Raw genomic sequence first — 23,446 nt, 5'->3', positions numbered from 1 at the left:
CGGGAGCAGGGGGTCTCCGGAGCTGAACCGCATTGGTTTCAGTCTCGGAGACCCCCTACTTCAGGAGATACAGGCCCCGATATGGGGTGCCGGTATCCCCTGCAGAATGGAAATGTCCTGGTCACGTGACGCGGAAGTTCTAAAAGAACAGGGGATACCGGAACCCCATAATGGGGCCTGTATCTCCTGAAGTAGGGGGCCCCCGGACCTGAAACCAATGCGGTTCAGCTCCGGAGACCCCTGCTCATGTACACTATTATTAAAATGTATTTATTTTGTGTGCGATCGCCTGTAAGAGCCTTGCATGGAGATGCAAAATCTCCATGCAAATGTCACAGGCGGCTTATTTTTTCAATCAGCTATCGTACGTGAAGTTTCAATGCGCAAGCAGAGGGAAAAAACATTGCACGCACGATAAGCCAGTTTTGGGCACATCTGATAGAAAATGGGCTCAGGGCCTTAGTGAATCGCGCCGCCGGCTTAATTTTTTATCGGACGTGGTAATTTTTTTCAGGCCAGCGCGAAAGCTCGGAGCTTAGTGCATAGCCCCCACAGAATTCAAAATACTTTACAGTACTTACGCGGTAGTAACCGCTGCTGTCCTCGTGATTTTTTTGGTCTTTCCGTGTGCATGGTAGCTCACGGTGGCTGCTGGTACAACGAGTCCAGAAGTACATAACCAGCGTTGAATATTTGCAATTCGTTGTCCTCTCGTGTACATCTCCTTTATTCTCATGCTGAGATCCTTAGAAATCTTTTTAACAGGCATCACTGTGTGTAGAAAGAAATACAAGCACAAGAATGTATATTCGATGTTTAGTCAATGTGTATTCAATGTGCAGTGAATCCACAAAATGGATGGTGTATTTATACGTTAATGAGTCACATTAGAGTACGCCCACTTTTAACACCTGCACCCCATCGCCACGCATAAAAGGTGACACACATTGCATAGCCTCCCACTCGATGATCTGTTTCTGAGCTTGCCCTTGTCCAGATACTGCATCGTGCCATCTGCTTCCATGGATAAACCCCGATTCTACGGTCGCAGGAACCCACTCTCGTCTGCCGTGCCTGTCGTGCCAAAAAAGTGAAAGACGGAAGCCGTTTCCTAGCAAAGGCCAAAGCGAAAGGCTAGGCTAATAAAGAAAAGGCTAAGGCTAATAAAGAAAATGTTCTGACTATTATGTCAAGAAGAAATTCGCTGATGTAGACACAAAGCATAACAAATGGAAGCCAACCAATCGAACTCACAGAACCCACGGGTCTCCTCCATCACTCCTGGACGACGTTGCCACTGCTCTCCCGGAAATCCACAGGTCACCTCCTCCATCACTCCTCGACGATGCTGCCGCTTCTCTCCCAGAAATCCACAGGTCACCTCCTCCATCACTCCTCAACGACGCTGCCGATTCTCTACCGGAAATCCACAGGTCACCTTCTCCATCACTCTTCGACGACGCTGCCGCTCCTCTCCCGGAAATCCACAGGTCACCTTCTCCATCACTCTTCGATGACTCTGTCGCTTCTCTCCCGGAAATCCAAAGGTCACCTCCTCCATCACTCCTCGATGATGCTGCCGCTTCTCTCCAGGGAACCCCCATCTCATCCACTTCAGCACCCATCCACCCAGATGTCCACAGCATCCCATGCTCAAGATCCAGCTCCTTAGACCGCATGCTGAATGGGTTAAGTGTCGATATCCCTGGGAACTCTATGCTGGTAAAGATAGATCTTCTTTTAGAGACCATGCTAAATATGGATCAACGGATGGAGAAGATGTATCAACGGATGGAGAAGATGGATCAACGGATGGAGAAGATAGATAAGCGCATGGAGAAGATAGAGACTAACTTAGCGGGGATAAAAAATTTGCTTGGAGTTCATGCCCCTGTATCTCTGATGCAGGAGCAGGAGGGTGGCATGGATGGGATGAATGGGACCTTCAACCTTCCATCACCTAGCGCACCCCCTACATCAGAAGAATATGTGTTCATATATGCCGTTGACGAGGATGACATGAAAACTCCGTCAAGACCACACCAGGAGAAAACACAGACAAGGCGACCAAGACAGGTGGAAAGGATCCTCCCAGACAACCTACCCTCGCCCTCTGCCACAAGTACACCTGCTCCCAGAAGCACTACCGCTCCCAGAAGCACACCCGCTCCCAGAATCCCACCCACATATGCTTGCATTGAGACGGTGCCCGACATCATCTTGTGCGAGCTGTCCCAGCCAGTCAGGGAGAAGTATAGGTTTGCAAGTGGTGGTGTAGCCCAGAAACATGCCATGTACATTTTCATGCACCACGTGCCCTACATGGTGTACTGTGGGTGGGCCCACAATGTAAACTACGAAGGGAATCGTGCCAAAAAGACTCTTCCTGAAAATTTAAGAAAGACTATTGTGGAGGAATTGCGGCGCTATTTTACAATTAACGATCATTTAATGAAGATCGTGAGAGACTCCATAAATGGCATTTTGCGGCATACAAGGAATCGTCCCTGGAAGGACGATCTGCTGGTGATCGAATTCGCTGCGTGATTGGTCGTCTGTTCAAATGTTGATTCATTTTTTACTTGTTGATTGTTTTATGTTGTTTTCTAAAATGTTTTTACTTACAGTACACCATGAATATTTTTTTTACTTAATCCACCAATAAAAAAAATGCTGCTTGTTTTAAATTGTATTCTTCAATATTTTTACTTACAGTACACCATGAGTGTTTTTTTTACTTAATCCACCAATAAAAAAAAATGATGCTTGTTTTAAGTTGTATTCTAAAATGTTTTTACTTACAGTACACCATGAATGTTTATTTTACTTACTCCACCAATAAAAAAAATGCTGCTTGTTTTAAATTGTATTCTTCAATGTTTTTACTTACAGTACACCATGAATGTTTGTTTACTTACTACACCAATATAAAAATGCTGCTTGTTTTAAATTGTATTCTTCAATGTTTGAACTTAAAGTACACCATGAATGTTTTTTTTACTTACTGCACTCCACCAATAAAAAAAAATGCTGCTTGTTTTAATTGTAATTGTTTCATTGTGTCTCCCTGGGGAGCATACGGGGTATTCATGCGCATTACATCAAAACAGTATTAAAATGCATTATTAGTATTAGTATTATTAGAACACACATACTGTAACACATGTACAGAATAAATGCATCCTTTTTTGGGGGGTGTTTATTATACAGTACAGTACGTAAAAAAGTATTGTATACTTTATGAAAAAAACAGCATACTGTTTCAGGTTTTCTATAAAGCTCACAGTTATTCTATCCTAATCAATAGAAATGGCACTGATTCAGATTCAGCAGTGTGCAAGCATCGTTACAAAAAGCGATATCCATCGAAATCCCTCCATTTGCCGTTCTCAGCGTGATCACAAAGTTTCTTTTCAGAGGAAGAAAAATAAAACTATTACTGTAAAGGTTGGTTCAAATTATTCTGTCCCCTCGGTCAGTCCAAACAATAATTTTCTTTGGGGGCGTCTCTTGTTCACATACACGCATGCGCCTAGGTGTGATTAGATGCATACAGTATGCGTTTCAACTAGCTTCCAATGCGCATGCGCCTAGCTGTCCACCAATTGTTCAGTATCTACTGTAGAAGCTGCTCAGCCAATGATATTGCTGGACTACATTTTGGCGAATTGAGACTAAAAGAACTAAATAACCATAAGCAAATGATTGATTACAGGAGAATCGCTTTACTGTGCATTGATATTGATATGGTAAAAAAAGAATTAAATAAGGCAGCTGTACCCACCATAGACGTTGCCATTCGGTTGGCGGCGAACCACTGCTAGTCCCGTAGTCTTGATTATACACGTAGTTGACAGGTGACAGCGGGCCTGCTACATCTGTAGTTGACAGCTGATGAAGCTGGAAATCACTTTGGTACATACAAGCTTGCTGGTATCTGTACGTGAAATCCTGCTCAGGCTGCAGGTATCCAGGCGGGGACAGATAGCAAGGGTTGCCGGTCAGCAAGTTTTCACTGACGGTCGGACCGTTATTGGAAACCGGTGCTGGTGCTGGCACATTGCTTGCCTGGGACTGACGATTCTTATTTGGTTTTACCATGACCTTTCGCCTTTTGAAGTCTCCATGACCAAAGATGCTGGAAAAATCTGGGGCAACACACCAATACCCTCCTCCTGTAACTCCGGGTGCAGGAGCAATACGAAAAAAACACGGATCGATACATAACTTTTTCCTTATTGCACGCTTCCACACATGAGCATCTGGTGAAAATTTGTAAAAGTCATAATTATCGATAAAATATTGATAAATTTGACCAACTGTGGCCATCTTATCAGCTGTTGAACAAATTGCTGACCATATTAAATAAGCATACGTTATGTCGGGTTTTTTGAACACGGACTGCAGTGGTGTACTCATCTCTGGACCTCTCTGGACAATAGAATAGAACACCAGACACTTTGCATTAAGTTTTTAATATGAAACGCCTACATAGATACAGTGTTGTAACTTCTTCAGTACCAAGGTCAATTCACAAAGGACCACTGTGATATTTTTTAAATACCTGCAAGTCGACACATTACTGAAGCACATGTAGTGTACACATTAGAATTCATTACAATTCATGAATATCTGCCACCTGGCGGATACGCGAAGAATTTCAACCAATTAAATCCGAACCATTCTCATTAAACAGATCATGCGTGGGTGATGCCAGCATGAATGCGACATGAATACGGCATGAATACGGCATGAATGTCGCATGAACGCCGCATGAACGCGGTGAAGTGCGTGGCATTTGGAAAAAGTCACCGGAAAATATCCGAGAAGTGTTAAAATAAAAGCGGCCGCGGCTGTAAGTACAATTGCATTACATCCATCTTCATAACTTCTAGTCTAACCGCAAAAGTTAGGAGGGGTTAATATAAAGGGCAATACTCCCGTGATCATAAAACAACCTGACAATAATCAAGGCTTCTGCCACACCTCTCTAGAAAAAAAATCTTCTTTGTATTTAACACCTTCATGACTGAATATGTTGCATCCAAATTTCATGATTGTGTGATTTTAAGCAACAATTAATAATATTGGCTTGCATCATCGCTTTCACTGTGTATTAATTAATGATGTTTCTTTTCTGATTACATCATTTTATATTATGTGTGCAACACATCTCATTCAAACTATAATGACTGCTTGGATTAATACAATACACATGTTATAGAAACAATACAACACATGCGGTCTCTTTAAAACTAATGTGGTTGATTTGTCTGCCTATTTAAAGGATAAATAGAAACAGTTAGCTTGGAGGGTGAAATGGAGTGTCACGGTGGACACAGAACTTATCAACACATTTATACTTTTGGGTACTCGATTGAACACAACAAGGAGCAAAATAAATTGTGATTTATTTCCTGGGTTGACAAACACACGACATCTGCAGAATACACTTAAAACAACACTAACTGGGATAAGGGAACAAAATAGATTGTCCTTTGCATGCAAGCGCAAGAAATGCAGTCTTGGTTTAAAGGTCCCGTGGTTAGATCGCAACTTGCCGACCTAATAACTCAGCCACCTCAAAGAATTTCGTAGTGATTCGTTAGAATTCGTTTGGAAGTCACCAGGTAAGAAAAATTCCGAAGTTTGGGGTAAATCAGTAGTTGCATTGTTATTAACCCCTTGCCTTCTGGAACGGCTGCCACTGTGCTCTTGCATAAAACGTAGTCACATCATGGATCAAAGGAATCACGATCATACCGGGGTCAGCTCGGTAGACACAGGTATAGACGATTCCTGCCTACCTTTAACATGAGCACCCAATCCCTGTTCTGAGAATATTTAACCCACCAATAGCCGCGTTGCCCGCAGTTTTCAAAACCGGGCTAAAAGGCTTCTCGGTTTGCAAAGCGCATGTGTCGGCTTGAAACCCGGGCAACTTAGCATACCTGGTGTACAACCTCTTTCTGGCGCCTCTTAGTCTGAGGTTTGGCGCGAAGGTGTCAATAGCCCGGGATCTACGACTTCTCAGGAATCCGGCCATGTATACATTAGGGTTCTCTGCGGTCTTTCATCCCTGTCACTTCTTTAGACTGAGGGGTGCCTGGTCAGCGGAATCCCTTTGAAGTGTCAGGAATAAAATACCCGCAGCTCATTCACCCGCAACCTATTTACAGGTCAGAGGAATTTTTCCCGGGCTTATAGAAACAGTTATAGATACATTTTAAATACACAGTTTACACACTTTAATAAAACATTATGTTCTGGGTGTATTTTTACTGTAATGCTTTCATGTAAGGTTATGTGATGTTTTATTACACGTGCACACAAAAAACAAGGGTGCTGGGTGCTTCCGTTCTCGAGTTAGCTTTCCTAATTGAAATGCCGGCTTCGAGGAACCAAGATCACCGAATTCTCACGTCAATTGACACAGTTCCCACATCAATTGATTGTCTGCCTTTCAAGTTAGAAAGCTAACCGAGGAACGGATACATTCTATCGGTAAACTTAACCGCCAATCATTTATCCAATTGACTTATGGTTACAGGTCAAACCCACAGAAAATTGATACCCATACTTTACACAGACTGCTTAACCGCAGCCACGCTTATTCAATCAGTGCTTACTGTGGTGCTCACTACTCCCATCTTGTATCTGCACAGAATATAGCAGGCAATACATTTTCTTTTAATACAGCAGGCAGGGAATGGCCTGCAAATGGGGGTTAAAAAGGCCGGGACAGGGCAAACACAGCAATGCATCGCAAATAAGTTTAACCCCTTCATCCCCAACGTGAGTAAGGATTAATAAGCCGGGTATAACCTTTATTTTAGGCCTGGTTAACCCTGTTCTCTTCACAATGAGGTCATAGGCAATTACACTGGCGACACACTTTATTCGAGCTTGGCTTGTCCCACGAATTCGGGTATACCCGGGTGTATTGAGGTTTGTGACTGTTTTCTGCCCGAGTGCATTGAGTTATTTTCCAAGCAGGGATTGAAGCATTTTATTCCCACTGGCTGCAATACTGCACAGTATATATATATATATACTGCATTACAATTCATGAATTTATGCCATCTGGTAGACACGCGAAGCATTGCAGCCTATTAAATCCTAATCATTATCATTTAACAGATCAGCCGCCCGTCAGCCAGGCATGAACCCAGGCTGGGAAGGCAAACGCAACGGGGCTTGTCAGAGGTGAGGAGCGGCGCATTCCAGGTATCTGCCAGGTACATACCGGGTATTTGCTCGAATAAAGTGTGTCGGTGCAGTATGGGGTGATGGAGTTCGTATTAAGGAGGAGAGAGATTATTTTGCAATGGAGGGAGAGGAGGGAGAGGAAGGAGAGGAAGGAGAGAAGGGAGAGGCAATTACAAGTAAGGCGTACATTGTCGCCACATAACTTCAGAACAGGGTGTTCCCTAGAGAGTTTAAGGGCCTCATGCAGAGAGCAGCGCTATTTAAAATTGGAGAGGGGAATAAAAAGAAGCTTTAATGGAGAGTTTTTTTCTCCATATGCAGAAAGGTCCGAAAACTGCATTTAGAATCCTTTCTGCAAATGGAGAGTTTCAACCAGCGATATGAGCGCTGTTGAAACGTGTTGAAAAAAAAACGCGTTTTTTTTTTTTTCTCCCCCACCGGCCGCCGACCTCCAGCTTCTTGCCAAATTTTTTTGGCGGAGGTAAATAGAAAATTTCTCTCCATGTTATTGGCGCGATCAGCCACTAGATGGCGATCGCGCCTTTCTGAATAGGGATATTTTTTCAACAGGGGAGATTTAGGTTCTCGCCGGTAGAAAGGCGAGTTTAAAAAAAAAAAAAAAAAAATGGCGCGTTTTCCCTAGCTCGCCATTTTCACCTGTTTTTAGCGCGATTTTCGCGGGAAAATGGCGAGATTTCAAATAGCGCTGCTCTCTGCATGAGGCCCTAAGTGAGGCTGAGGTGATCAGCCGCTATCGCTTGAGCTCAGTGGCTATCTTGGAACTCTATGAAGAGTAAAGAGAAGATTTAGAGCCAACAACAGACAGGAGTCATTGTCACAGTGGACCAGAACTTATCAACACTTTTTATATTTTGGGATTCTAGATTGAACACGACAAGGAGGCAAAATAAATTGTCATTTATTACCTTGCTAGCCAAAAACACGACAGCTTCAGAATACACTTAATATAACACTTATGTGGGGAAATTAAATAAAATGTCCTTTGCAAGAAAGCGCAAGAAATGCAGTCTCTGTTTAAAGTCCAGTTGGCAAGATCGCAAGTTGCCGATCTAATAACTTTGCCAAATCAAAGAATTTCATTAAAGTTCGTAGGAATTCGTTCGGTAGTCACCATGGCTAACGAATTCCGGAGTTTGGGGTAAATCCTTGGTTGCGATGTTATTAACCCCTTGCGCCCTGGAACCGCTACCGCTGTACTTGAACGAAATCCTGCGTAGAGCGTAGTCACATCATGAATCACATCTGGATCACACTGGGGATAGTTCGGTGGGCACAGTTATAGGGTTCACAAGCCTGTCTTTAACATGTATGCACAATCCCCTCCAGAGGGACATTTAACCCACCAATCCCTGATTTGCCCATAGTTTGCAAAACTGGCAAAAAAGGCTTTCCAGTCTGAAAAGTGCAAGTGCCTGGAATACACCCCTTTCCTGGTGACCCTGGGTCTGGTGTTTGGCTCCAAGGTGCAAAGGGCTCATGCTGGGTGCCGGGATCTAGCACTCTGCAACATCCCGGCCATTTTCACACCTTGGATCTCTGAGGCTTTTCTTTCCTACATTTTCCCTAGACTTAGAGGCTCCAACTTAGCGGGACCTCTTTGAAATGCAGGAAGGGAAATACCCTCAGGTCATGCATCCTTAGTATATTTACATGCCAAAGGATTTCTTCCCGGGCTTACAGAAAACAGTTCCTGACTGTACATTTTAAATTCCCAGTATTACACACTTTATTAAAAAATCATGTTCTGGGTGTACCATAACTGTATTTTTTAATATGTATGTGCATGTTTTATTTATTTACACTTGCACACCAAAAATCAGGATGCTGGCTGCCTCCGTTCGCGAGTTAGCCAGCTTCATTGAAATGCTTACTTGTGGGAACTCAAGTTCACCCAGTTCCCACATCAATTGACCTACTTCTCATGGCCATTGAATTTCTGCCTTTCAAGTTCTGAAAGCTAACAAGTTATGGATACATTGTTTCGGTAATGCACTTCAAGTCCAACCACAAGCCACTTATTCAATTGACTTGCGGTTACGGAGTCAAGAGCTTGAAATGGATACCCATACTATACAGCAGACCTCCCATACGTAGCGCTGTCTTTGGCGCTCACCACGCCATCTTGTGCCTGAACATCAGATAGCACAGTTCACATGTATTTCTATTACAGCAGGCAGGGAATAGCCTGAAAACGGGTGTTAAGAAGGCTGGGACAGGGCAAATACAGCAGTGCAGTGCAAATACTTTTAACCCCTTCATTCCCAATGTGAGTTGGGGTTAATCAGCCGTGTATAATAGCTTTATTTAGGCCTGATTAACCCTCTCAATCCTACACCTCCCCCACTCAAAGCGCAGGGATTGCCCTTTCCACCCTGTCCAGTGGTTGGGCTGCCCTGCCAGCTCTTGAAGTTAGTATGTCCTGAGCACTGTCCTGGCGGGAAAGGCCATCAGCATTGCCATGCTCGCTTCCCTTCTTGTGCTGGATTGTAAAGTCAAATTCCTGTAAGGCAATATTCCAGCGCAAGAGTTTAGCATTTTCCCTCAACACCCTCTGTAACCAACTCAAGGGATTGTGGTCTGTGATCACTGTAAAAGGTCTGCCATACAGATAGGGCTGTAACTTCTTTAAAGCCCATACTATGGCCAGACAATCTTTGTCAATGGTGGCATATGTCACCTCTCTGTGCAGCAGCTTGGGGCTCAGATACACCACTGGGTGTTCACTGACCTCCGCCCCCACTTGGCTGAGTACAGCACCAATGCCATAACAGTCCACATGTGTATTTTCAGGTTTAGAGCAAATGTTGAATGGCTTTATTGCTCCACAGCATAACTAAACATGGGGGCACACTGTCCCTTTAAGGCATAAACAAAACATAGCAAAATAAAACTTGCTCCACATTGGGAGAGTTTACTAACACTCCAGCTTATCTATCAGACTGGTTGGCTAATCCATTACCAAACCGTTACCATATCAAACAGTCCGAAAACAATATGAGCAGTTCTTACTGTGGTTAGAGAGGTACTTGTTAATCCATCTGCATAGCAGCTTGTCTAGGATAGCTTTGAGACAGCCACCTGATTACCAGCAATGACTTCCTTATATCTCATGCTGGTTGTCAGGTGTGTTGGCTCCCTTCTGATTACCCAACCATTCCTCCTGGGTTAACCCTCTGAGTGCTGGATGAAGCACTCAGACGTATGTCTCACAGGCATAACTGTTAGTGAACAAGTGAAAAGAAATAGTGCACAGCTAAATTATATAATAAAACAATAAATAAACTAGTGTTTAAGTGAAAAAAATGCACCCTTGAATGAACCCTTCACATACTCACATACACCTCAATCATACCCCCTGATGAAGTAGCGTTTCAGCTACGAAACGCGTAGGATTAGTGTTTTATACTGTGCAACTGCATATTCCAGCCTATCTTTTGTGTGACATTTGTCACTCCTGACGAAGCTGACGGTATCATGTGGCGAAACCGGTTGAGTGGGAGTCCTTTCACCATATGGAGCATTCTTGGAGAGGAGCTACCTGAAAACCGGATCTGACGTCAGACGCCCAGACCTGCGGAGACGCGATGGAGTAAAGGCTGGATACAGAGATCTTATGGTGGCTGCAGGACAGTGAGCTGGTGTGCCAAGCTGTCTCTTCACTACACTATTGCAGTGTGATATGCCCGTTTTTTATTGATATATTGTAAGTGCGATATTTACACTTAGATTAAAACCTATGTAGCTAAAAGCTATGTAGCTTGTTCCTCTCTCTATATTGGGGCTACATCTTCTTGAGTATTGGAGCTGCTTCTCCCTCAATCCATGCTAAGCTGACACTCACCTTGGATAGACTGCCTAAAGCCTTGATTACACACTGCTGTTGATATTCTTACAGTTTGTAAGTAGGCCTTTCACAAGAGCCAAGATTGGAGCTGACATTTGTTTCACTTTGTATTTCTCCTGCACTTAGATTTTCTGTGCTTCTCTGTATTCTGGGACTCTCATTGCCTTCGCTCAAGAGGGGGATCCCCTATTGACGAGATCTGTGTCAAGTGAAGGACGGAGTGTGCAGCGCGCCATCTGTTTGGGATGCGGAGCTGACGTCATAACCCCATTTGATGTCTATCAGAGGGCATACTTCATCTGTTGCAGCTCAATCGTGTGGTGACCCGTTGTGTAATGTACACTCAATGCGCTTGTTTTATCTACTAAATACACAGAATACTGTACATACCCTATACTTGAATCAATTATACTTGATATACTTCCCTATTGCGGTTTTGCGCTGTTGCTTTTGTTTCTTATAACAGTTAGTGGTTGACTTCACCTTGTCACATACCTCCCCTGTTTGTGTGTGGCTAGGGCCCCACACGGCTGAAGCCCAACCCTCCACTCCTTCTCTTGACAAAAAATCGGTATTTCCATGGTCCTTCCAAGGCCTATGCTGTATATCAAAAGAGAAGGGCTGGAGGGCCATACATCACCTGGTCAACCTCGAGTTTGTGTCCTTCATGGTGTTTAACTATTTCAAGGGCGCGTGGTCCGTGACCAGGGGGAATTGTGTTATGGATTACAGGTATTTTCTGGCATATAACGCATAATGAATACAGGTCACAGGTACATATATACGTAGTATCATAGTAAGGCCTAGTATAGCTTAGAGTATATTGTTAAATTCCTGGTTTTCTTGTCTTAGAAATAATAGCTTGTTTTGCTCAGAAGAGGCAGGATATTGGGACAGGTTACAAAGACATAAAAGGGGAACTTATAACGGTAAACACGCCGTGGTTTGAACAGTAACTTATGAAATATCCTAGGTTACTAAATGCAAGTCCTAAGATCGTAAACATCATACATCACAAACCACAGAGTATGGACACATGACACGTGACACACGTACGCAGTAACTAATACACTCTATATTAGGTTGGCCCGACTCCATGTTAGATCAGAGAGAGAGAGAGAAAGAGAACCGAACTTAAGTGTGAAGTCACATAGATGAGACTGGGACTGGCTGACCTGACATAATATCTTTTGGTTTGTGAGTATTGACAATGCATATCTAGTTATAATCTCTGCATAGTTAGGAATGGATTGGTAACATATTGTAACTGTTAGCCATTGGCTTATAAGAAGCTTGTTCTGATATTTCTGATATTTCTGAATATTGTTGTAATACAATAAATGATAAACCTTTTCTTATACAAACTCTGAGTACCCTTTCTTTATAAATAATAATCTCACGATACCCTCCATATATCATAATATGTGAGAGTGTGGCCGAGGCTTTTTCAAGTGCAACATTTTGGTTTGTGTTCTCTGCTTAGAGCAGGATATAACTCACCATAAGGCGACACTTGATAAAGAGAGGTAGGATTGAACCCAGATTATGGCGCCCAACGTGGTTAATTACTCATGAGTTGTATAATAAATCTGACGTTACCCATTTAATCTTGAAAGTACACGTGTATGCTATATTTCCTCTTTATAAAAGAGAAGGTACAATTTTCATTATATATATATATAGTATATCATGGCTGTTACGGATTTTGCACGAGTTGCAGATCTGAATGTTTTAATGAGGAATCAGTATCAGAGAAATCTGATTGACGGTGAAACTCTGGCATTTGAAATTCAATTTGGCCCGTGGGGACCTGGGGCAAGATACTGCTATCTAACAATAGACACCACAACTGATCCAAACACATATCAGAACGTACAACAGGCATATGATCCGTTAATACACACGATCATTAATTTGACACATAATGCAGCGACTGTCATTTTGGGACAACAGCCTGTGATTGCTACAGGCGTGGACAGACATGGTCCTATTAATTCTGGTGCGAAATATGGGGAGAATCGCACACACTTATTTACACCAGTTACATTACCTGAGTTAACACCAGCAGCACGCGACGTTCTGACAGAGCGCGCAAATGCAACTGCAGAAATCACGCTGTTAAGAGAAATTGCTAATGCCCTCTTCGCAATTAGAGGAGCTGCTCCAGCGTTAATTGATGTACCAGCTCGGGTACAAGTTTGTATTCCCATGGCGAACATTAAGGCTACTATTGGAAAGTTGCCAACTAATCCAAAAGACATTGCATTGTGGCTTAATGAGAGAACGCATTGTTTAGATGGGGTTTATCCTACACCGACCGCAAATCAGAAACTTGCTTTGGTAAATTCCCTGCTACCAGCGGGTTTGTCAATCACATTAGCTGAAGCACGAGACTGGGATTCAGTCATCAGCAATGTGTATGAGAAAACCCATGGAAAAGTTACTATCTCATCACTGGCAGATACGCTAGGACAAGTTAATAAGACTAGTGGGATTGTAGCAGCTTATATTCTAGGGTTACGCTTTACACAAGGCAACCATGAGATTGTGTGGGGTTGTCTGAAGGCTTTGATTAAGGGACAGGGTTTGCTGTTAGACCTTGAAAGACAAATTCAAGGTGTACCAGTGGAACAAAAACCAGTTATGGTTCCTGAGATTTTGAAAAATACTTACACTCTTGTTGGCAGATCACTCACTGGGGATCCGATTGGATTAACTAAGCCACAAGCCAGTGACAAGAAACCTGAGAGATCGAACGCAGAAAAGAGGGGAAATTTTCTTGTCCAAGAGAGAAAGTGGAGACATCCGTTCACCCAGTATCAGACTCCAGTTTATCCTAGAGACGAGCAGTGGGACAGAAGAGGTAATTTTCAAAGAGATAATAGAAGTTTTCAGACTCCTACACAGAGACAAAACACTCCTACACCACAGACTACACAACAAAATACACGCTTTGAACAGCAAGCTCGTAATGAGGGTGCAGTGTCCAGATATAATCTGAGACAATACATTAAAACTCCTGACAGATATGGGCAAGGCAAGGCTAGCGAAATTAAATTTCGTGACAAGCGTACAGGTTTTGCTACGCAGACTTCAGGATTAACGAACAGCCAACGTGAGGTTAAACAGGCTGCAGCAGCGACGACACCAGCGAGCACAGAGAAATTTGTTGGGAAGATAACTCACTTCCCTACAGACCTCCTCTTTGAGGAATGACAAACTTAACGTTACAAATTCACTACAAGGGAAAAAATTATACTGGCCTATTAGACACACAAGCCGACATATCCCTTGTAAGAACTGATATTTTAATAGATGAAAATTATGTACACGACATCACGATACAAACAATTGAAGGAAATAGCAGTTATCCTTCATATTATTTAGACTTAAAAATTAATGACAGGCGAGTTTCTATTGAATTAGTTGAACATGACAGATTAGGTTGTGACTTTCTTATAGCATACAAAGATGTGGCTTCCTTCTTTACAATAAAAGAGGAAGTTACAGAAAACCGCAAGCAGACGGAATTGACTGTGAAATTTGACTTGGAAAAAATTATCACAGATCAATGCAATGAAAGTGCTTTTAATGATAAAACAAAATTGTATAATTGGTTAATGACACACAAATATATTTTTCAACAATGGGAAAATCAGGTCGGATTTAGAAACGGAATTGTACACAATATTAATACATGTTCTACACTTCCAAAGAAACAGGCACAATATAAAATTAATCATGCCGCCTTACCAAGCATACAAATTGTAATCAATGATTTGCTTAAACAAGGAGTACTGCTTGAACAGTATAGCCAAATGAATACTGCAGTATATCCAGTGCCTAAAAAAGATGGTTCATGGCGAATGGTGTTAGATTATAGGGAAGTGAACAGAGTCACACCTTCAGTGGCAGCACAGAACACACATTCACCTTCAATCTTAAGCGGATTACAGCGTAAACGCTTTAAAACTACGTTTGATCTAAGCAATGGGTATTTTTCCCATCCAATCACGCCTGAGAGTTATTGGCTAACCGCATTTACCTGGCAAGGTAAACAATTGGTTTTTACACGCTTACCACAAGGTTTTGTAAATAGTCCAGCTTTATTCACTGCAGACGTAGTCTCACTATTGTCTAAATTTGTCAATACAGAAATTTATGTTGATGACGTTTATTTATCACATGACACACAAGAAGAGCATTTTAAAGCTATCACAGAAGTGTTAATTACATTGACAGAAGCAGGTTACCTTGTTTCCCTAAAGAAATCTCAGCTTGCAAGAGAAACTGTGACATTTTTAGGCTTTGAAATAGCTGAAAATGGCAGAGGCCTCTCTACTAATTACAGAGAAAAAGTTTCCAACATCAGTGTTCCTAAATCACTAAAACAGTTAAGAAGCATTGTGAATTTTTCAATGACGTTTATCCCAGATTTTAATGTACTGATTGAACCATTACATCACGCAACATCACGCGAGATTAAGTCAGAGCAGACTAGACCGAAAACACCTTTTAAATGGTTAACAGTTGAGGATGAGGCATTGCGAAAGTTATTAGCAGCAGTTAAAGATGCTTCCTACTTAGCGCAGCGCGACCCGACAAAACCATTGTCAGCTTATGTCAACATTTCACCTCTAGCTGTATACATTAGAATTTACAATGCTATGGAAACAGTACCAATTACATTATTATCTTATGTATTTACAAACACAGAGAAGAGATATTTGCCGCTTGAAAAACTATTATCAGCGATTACACTCACAGTGCTAAAATCACGTGATTTGGCACAGGGACAGGATATCTATATATACACTTCAGTAGCTTCACTAGCAACATTGCAGAAACAGACCATTCCGGATAGGAAGGCGTTAAGAAGCCGCTGGTTAAAATGGTATACAATTATAGAAGATCCCCAAATACATTTTGTGCATGATAAAACTTTAACTACATTAGATGACCTCCCATCACCTTTTGAAGGGGTGACATGGGAAAATCAAACACACCCAAATGACTTTTACACATGCATTTTCTACACAGATGGTTCAGCTGTAGACTCCAGCAAAGAAGGAGTGAATAAATCTGCAGGTTCAGGAATTGCAAAATATGACGCACTTATGAATTTGTTGCATAGTTGGCAATTACCTGTTGGAGACCACTCTGCACAGTTTGCAGAGATTCATGCATTAGCTTTTGCTATGAAAGAAGCACTTACAGTTAAGGGACATGTACTTATAGTTACAGATTCCGCTTATTTAGCACGTTCAGCATTGCAGGACCTACCAATTTGGAGATCAAATGGATTTTTAAATGCCAAAAGGAAACCACTAACGCATATAGCTAAGTGGAAGGCCATTGCGGCCTATCTTGATCAAAAGCCTGATATTGAAATTGTACACGAGCCAGCGCACAGAACGCTTGGTTCATCGGTTCATACTATGGGTAACCAGTTTGCAGATAGTCTCGCGCAAACTGTAAGTCAGAAATGTGCCGTTAACAAAGTGTTAACAAGGGCACAGTCAAAGTCAGCCAGTCTCGATGCAGAGTTGTATGCTTGTCTGGATGCCACCAGGCCTAATCCACCTGGGTATCCTAAGAAATACTCATTTAAACAAGTCAACAATAATTGCATGGTTGTAATTGATGCTAATGAATTCATTGTTCCCCCTGTAGCAAGCAGGATGCAGATCGCTACGCAAGCACACGACAGTGTGGGACACCCTCACCTAGGGAGAGAAAATGTTTTGTTGACACTGAAACACAAATACTGGTGGCCGAACATGAGGAAAACAGTTAAGACAGTTCTAAGCAACTGTAAACCATGTCGGTTGGTAAACGCTCCTAATCATCAGACCCCACCATTTATTATTAATGCAATACCGAACAAACCGTTTGATTTAATATATTTGGACCATATTGGACCTTTGCCAGCATCACATTCCTACAAACATGTTTTGGTTTGTGTTGATGCTTGTACAAGGTTTACGTGGTTATACCCCGTTCGTAGTACGACATCTAGCTCTACGCTTAATTGTCTCAACACCTTAGTAAGTGTGGCTAAGCCCAAGGCCTTTCATTCCAATGGTGGACCTGCTTTCACAGCAGCAGAAACCAAGGAATGGGCCGCAACATTAGGTGTTGATTGGGCCTTCAGCTCACCGTGGCATCCGGAAAGCACTGGAATCGCTGAGCGTAGAAATTACGAGGTAAAACGACTTTTAACCAAAATGCTATCTAATCGTCCTACACAGTGGTATCCACTCTTAGTTACGGTTCAAATTGGCCTAAATAATATTCCTAACTCAGTAACTGGTAAAACACCCCATGAACTGTAATATGGTACTCCTATGAATACACCGTTTACTAATGATTCTATTTCTGTCCCAGGGAGACTTGAACAAATATTAATTTTACAGGAATTGAGGGATTCTTTTTCCCATACAGCCCACACACCACGTAATCCTGCAGCTTGGACGCCGCAGATTGGACATTCGGTCCAGGAGAGGGTTGCTAAGGTAAAGCCGTTGCGGCCTAAGTGGAAGAAACCTACCACGATACTGAAAAAGATAAATGAAAGAACCTTTATCATCCAAGATACAAAAGGAAGAGAAAGAAAAGTGAGTATCGATAATCTTAAGCCTACAGCACATTGCAGTAACGTCACTGTTCAAGATGGAGGAGACACCGTATCTGCGACAGACTTCGATCGAGCTGCAGCCTCTCGAAGCACAGATTGCAAGACAACAGGATGTGGAAAATAATCACGCAGGTGAGGTCCTACAAGCTGAAGCTGACTTCCCTGACAGTGACCAAAGACATATATATGTGTTACCTGCCATACCGGATCAACGCAATATTTACCAGAAGGCCTATCAAACAGTGGCTAAGGTGATCACAAAGAAAAGACTGTTAAAGACTATTTTGTGTCTCTCAATCTGTTTTGCTTTTCTAGCAATATCGGCCAGCGTTATTTTCAGGTTACAATGGCATTTTGTGACTCAGCAAGAAGGAGAGATCATCGACTGGAAACGTACAGCAGCACACGGTATTACCACACCAGACTCCGGCATCGTGAAACGAGGACTACATTACGATTTGAAACCGGTGGACATACAGTCGGTGGGTATACCTCAAGGTGTGTATTGGAAGCCGTTTCCTAAACCTATCATCCAGAAACGAAAGACTTTGGGGATTTCACAGGTTGTGCTGTTTGATTCTACTGTGCTAGCTAAAGAAGCTGGTATAACTACGCCAGAAGGAAGGAAGCTGGTGACACAACATCTGAATGCACAGATGCAACAGCTGCAATCTACAAGCCTGAAATATGATTTACCCCTTCATGACCATTGGAAGCAGCAAAGCTACCGTGAACAACGTTGTCATGCTGAATTTGGACATTGTTATTTCATTGACTTTCAAGGAACACGTAAATGGCCAACGAAGGAGCTGAAAGCTGATCATTGCCCTCGGCCTGGTGTGACCATGGACAATATAAGGTATAAGCAATACCCTATTTTCTATCTGAATACAGGTCAAATTACTCAGAACGGATTCGTTCCCAATGGACAGACTGATCCAAGAGTGGCATTCTGGGAAGGTGCTGAAGAAGAAGAGTACAGAATACCTGGGGGGGTAAGACCTTATATATCTGCTGTTTTTTGTACTGACAGTATTTACTCAGGATGGTGGAACTCATCAATAACCGCTGAGGACCTGTTACACAAACTTCAAGATGTGATGGAAGATGCTAAAACTGGACAGCTAAAGACAGCAGCACTTCCGAAAGAATGGAATACTAAAGGTGATGGTATGTTGTTTCGTGAACCTACAGCATGGGACACTTGCACTCAACCACGCTTTGCTACATTTACCAATACGACATACTACAGCCATTCATGTAAAGGTTTCAAGAATGCGTGTGGTATCACATTGGAGAAATTGATTAATGAAGGAATCTGTGATAAGGACACTACAGTATTCAAGTACGGTTGTAAACCGTGTTCCTTTTATTACAATCTCACGCAAGGCTATTTTAACTGGCAACCGAAAATGATTGATCAAGGATTTTTACATTTTTCTGGGTTACGAGATTTTTGGTGTGTGGAGCGAATAGTGATTATGAAACCTAATTACAAAGTCTACTCCCTGTTCCAGAAATGTCTCAATGATAGTTTGCATATGAATGTTGACACGGTAATCAGGGCAATGAGCGATTTGATGAATGTTCAAATAGCTCCAGATGAGTATGACACGTGCACCACACGTAATATTGTTAACATGCCCTACTCAGAGGCAATGTGGGGTACGAATGCAACGATTATCCCGGCGACATAATTTCTCAAGGCCTCAATTGCCCATTTTACAGCGAGGCTCTCCTTCTCAATGACCTAATACCTCACCTCCCTTGGGAACAGCTTGTGACTGATGAACAATATGGGGTGTTCAACACCATCAAATTTTTGGGTCAGAACTGCTCCCAGTCCTACCTCGGAGGCGTCTGTCTGAATAATGGGAGGGAAGGGAAGGGATCTTTAAAATTTGGGCTCCGAAGAGCGGGGCCCTCTGACAGGCACTTCTTTAAGATGTCAAAGGCGTTTTGACATTCCCAAGACCATCTAACTTGGGTTGGGGCACTCTTTTTTGTTAGATCTGAGAAATTAGGTATGAACCGCCTGTGAAAGCCTGCTAACCCCAAAACGAAGCGAACCTGCGTCTTTGTCTGTGGGGTTTGAACTTCCTTTATGGTGGCCACCATGCTGGCAAGTGGCCTTACTATCCCTCCCCAAACGCCATAGCCCAAGTATTTTGTAGTGGCTTTTCCCAGGGAACATTTTTTTTGGATTGGCAGTGAGCGCTGCTTCTCTTAAGGATGTTAGGACGGCCCTTAACCTTTTTAAATGTGGCTGCCAGTGACTAATATAGATGACGATGTCATCCAAGTAGGCAGCGGCATATGCCCTATGGGGTCGTAGCACTTTGTCCATTAATCTTTGGAACGTGGCTGGAGCCCCATGTAACCCAAATGGCATAGTGACAAATTAGTATAAACCGAGAGGGGTGGCGAAGGCAGTTTTGCATTTGGATTCTTCTGCTAAATGTACCTGCCAATATCCTTTTGTGAGATCAATGGTGAAGATATACTCTGCTTTGCCAAGAGAGTCAAGCAATTCATCCACCGTAGGCATTGGGTATGCATCAAATCTGGATACAGCATTTACCTTTCGGAGATCCACGCAAAACCTCACCATCCCATCGGGTTTAGGGACAAACACTAAAGGGCTACACCATTCGCTGTGGGACTCCTCGATCACGCCCAATTCCAACATGTCTATTATTTCCCGCTCTACAAGGTCTTTTCGGCCCTCTTGAAATCTATAGGGATGGGACAGTACTTTTACTCCAGGTTCTGTCTCAATCCTATGGGACATTAAATCAGTCTGCCCTGGCAGCTCAGAAAAAACGTCTGGAAACTGGTCACATAATTGCAGTAGGTCTGACCTTTGTTCGGTTGTTACTTGCCCTCCCATGGGAACCTGCCTGTCATTGTATATACTCCCCTTTGGAGGCTGTGGACCCAAATCCATCTCTCCTTCCCGAGGGTGGATGAATAGCGATTTCATCTTTTTCCAGGGCTTCAGGAGGTTTACGTGGTAGATTTGTTTACCCTTCCTGCACCCTGTTTGAGAGTTCTCATAGTTCACCTCCCTGGTGCAACGGAGAACTTGGAAAGGACCCGGCCACTTCACAAGGAGTTTACTCTCCGAAGTCGGTAATAGGTGCATCACTTGGTCCTCAGGTTGGAAGACACTTATGCGGGCATTTTGGTTATACTGCTTCTCTTGACGTTCTTAAGCAGATTTAAGATGTTCCTTAGCAAACCGACCTATCATGTCCAGGCGGTTTCTAAGGTCTATGACATACTGAAGGGCTTCTCCTCCCAGGATTCCCTCAGTAGGTCTAGAATACCCTGGGGTTGGCATCCATATAGGAGCTCAAATGGGGAGAAGCCTGTGGATGCTTGGGGAACTTCTTATACCGCAAAAAATAGGAAATGGAGAAGTTCATCCCAGGCTCGCTTTTCAGTGTCCACAAACTTTCTATGCATGGTTTTTAAAGTGCGGTTAAACCTTTCAACCAATCCATCAGTTTGAGGATGGTAGACCAAGGTCCGGACGGATTTAAGCTCCAATAACTTCAGGACATCCTGCATTAACTTCGCCATGAAGTTTGTTCCCTGGTCGGTTAACATTATCTTGTGAATTCCTACCCGGGAGAACAGCTCTAACAGCCTCTGAGCAACGTGTTTAGCAGTGGCTGATCTCAGAGGGAAGGCCTCAGGATATTTGGTGGCATAATCTACAACCACTAGTATGAACTTATGTCCCTTCGCAGAGGGTTCTAAAGGACCTACCAGATCTACACCAATCCTCTTGAATTGTAAGGATCCGCGCTGCGGGTATACCCACTTCCAGCGCTTCCTTACCTTTGCCCCGTGCCGCCCGGGCTCCCAGACGGCATCCCTCGCTCCTTGCGGCCCCCTCCACGGCTGCCCCCGCACTTCCATTTGCTGGTGCCGGGCGCCTGAATCCGCCTCCTCTGACGCGGCGCGAGCATCAAGCGCTTCCCTGCCCCTTCTCCCCTATCAGATCCTTCCCTGTGCCGCTCCACCGCTCCTCCCCTTGCTCTGACAGGCCACAACTTCCCAGGCACTTCTCCCCTATCAGGCCCTCCCTCGGGCCACTCCTCCGTCCCTCCCCTTCCTCTGATAGGTCCCAGCCCCCTATTTGATCTCCCCTCACCATTTCCTCCTTGCTCTGCATAGCTTCTGTACCTTGGTGCTGTCTGCTGTTGCCTGGCCCCTTCTCTCTTTCAGTTCCTGTTCCTGTCCTTGGATATTCTACTGACCTCCCTGGATTTTGACCTTTGGCATTGGACTTCGTTTACGCTGCTCTCTGGAACCCCTGGATTTGGCTTTGGACTTTCTACCTTGCAGACTTCTATATCCTCTGGACACAGCTTACGGACAATCTACTACGCTGCTCTCTGCACTCCACGACCCAGGCTTACGGACACTCTACTACACTGATTTCTCCATCCCATGACCATTGGCTTACGGACTTTACCTTCCACCGCTGGAGTTGGCATGTACGGTACCTTTTCTATTTTTGTTACCCGGATCATCTACGCTACTTCCACACTCCGGCCGTGCCCCCGTTTACTGTTAGGTGTGTGGTATTACTCCTTTCCACTTCAGTCCCGGGGTCTTGTCTGGCTTGTGGGCTCTCCGAGTGTTACACGAATGGGACTGATACCAAGGGCAGAGGAAACAAGGGATCCGGCTTTGTCTAGTTAATTGGAATTCAGGATATATCTCACATAGTTTCATGATGTAACCATGTATGCCTTGCCAGTAAAACTGGGACAAGATGCAGTCCGTGTTCTTATATCTGCCCAAATGACCACCACTTGTGAGATTATGGGCTAGGGTAAACACTGTTTTAATCAAACCTTTAGGGACTAACATTTGTCGAATTACCTCCCCAGTTTGTGTAACCTTATTCACACGATATAGGATGTCATTTAATAGTTCGAAATGTGGATACACCCTTACACGTTGTTCATTTACTATGTTATCGTTGACCCGTACCACCTTCTCATATTGTTTAGCCAGAGCTGGGTCTTCCCTCTACCTCTGACGGATGTCAGGGAGAGCCAGGTCTGGCAAAATTCCCATATATGTCTTTTCCCCTCCCTTGTCATCTCCTGCCATGACTTGCAGTCTGTTGGGCTGACTACCAAGCGTCCCATCCATCCTTAACCAGTCTTCTTTTTCCGCACGTCTCTGTTTACGTGTGTTTGGGACGTGGTGTCTATGGGGAAAAATCTCTGGGGAAAAAGGGAACAAGTCCTTTGGGTTCTCCAGAACTGGGGAAGAAGGCCCTGTAGGAGTAGGGGCCAACAATGTTCCGAAGTGGGGCCAGCCTCGGCCAAGTAGAACAGGAGCAGGTAGCCAGGGAGCAACTCTGACTGGCAGTCTAGCCTCCCGATCATTGATGCAGAGGAGGATGTTCGCCATCGGGTATTTCTTTGTATCACCATGGGTACATTCGATATTCCACTGAATGTCATAGGCTGGTCGGTTGTTGGGAATTAGCTCCTCTACGATCAGGGTTTTTCCAGATTCCGAGTCCACCAGGGCTGTTACAGTTTTCCCCTTCAGAGATGCCGGGACCAACCACGGATCGTGGTCACCTCGGAGAGAAGCAGTGGCAGTGGTTCTGCCATACAAGGAACAGTCCATACCATCATCTCCTGAGTCAGCTAAATCGGTCGTCAGCGGGGGCTCTCGACGGGGTTCGGCATTTGGACCTC

General features: G+C 43.6%; 1 protein-coding gene across 1 annotated transcript; it reads left to right on the top strand.

Moving 5' to 3' along the window:
• The first annotated feature begins 13,897 nt into the window (after positions 1-13,897).
• LOC142501999 (uncharacterized) lies at positions 13,898-19,408 on the top strand. Its single transcript, XM_075612744.1, has 2 exons — positions 13,898-13,937; positions 17,519-19,408. Exon 2 carries the CDS (start codon positions 17,747-17,749, stop codon positions 19,406-19,408), a length of 1,662 nt encoding a protein of 553 aa, XP_075468859.1. The 5' UTR covers positions 13,898-13,937; positions 17,519-17,746.
• Positions 19,409-23,446: the final 4,038 nt, after the last annotated feature.

The sequence above is a fragment of the Ascaphus truei genome, chromosome 1 (assembly GCF_040206685.1).
Source record: "Ascaphus truei isolate aAscTru1 chromosome 1, aAscTru1.hap1, whole genome shotgun sequence".
NCBI classification, from domain to species: Eukaryota; Metazoa; Chordata; class Amphibia; order Anura; family Ascaphidae; genus Ascaphus; species Ascaphus truei.
Note: the sequence above shows the minus strand (reverse complement) of the source record. Positions and strands in the feature narration are given on the sequence as shown.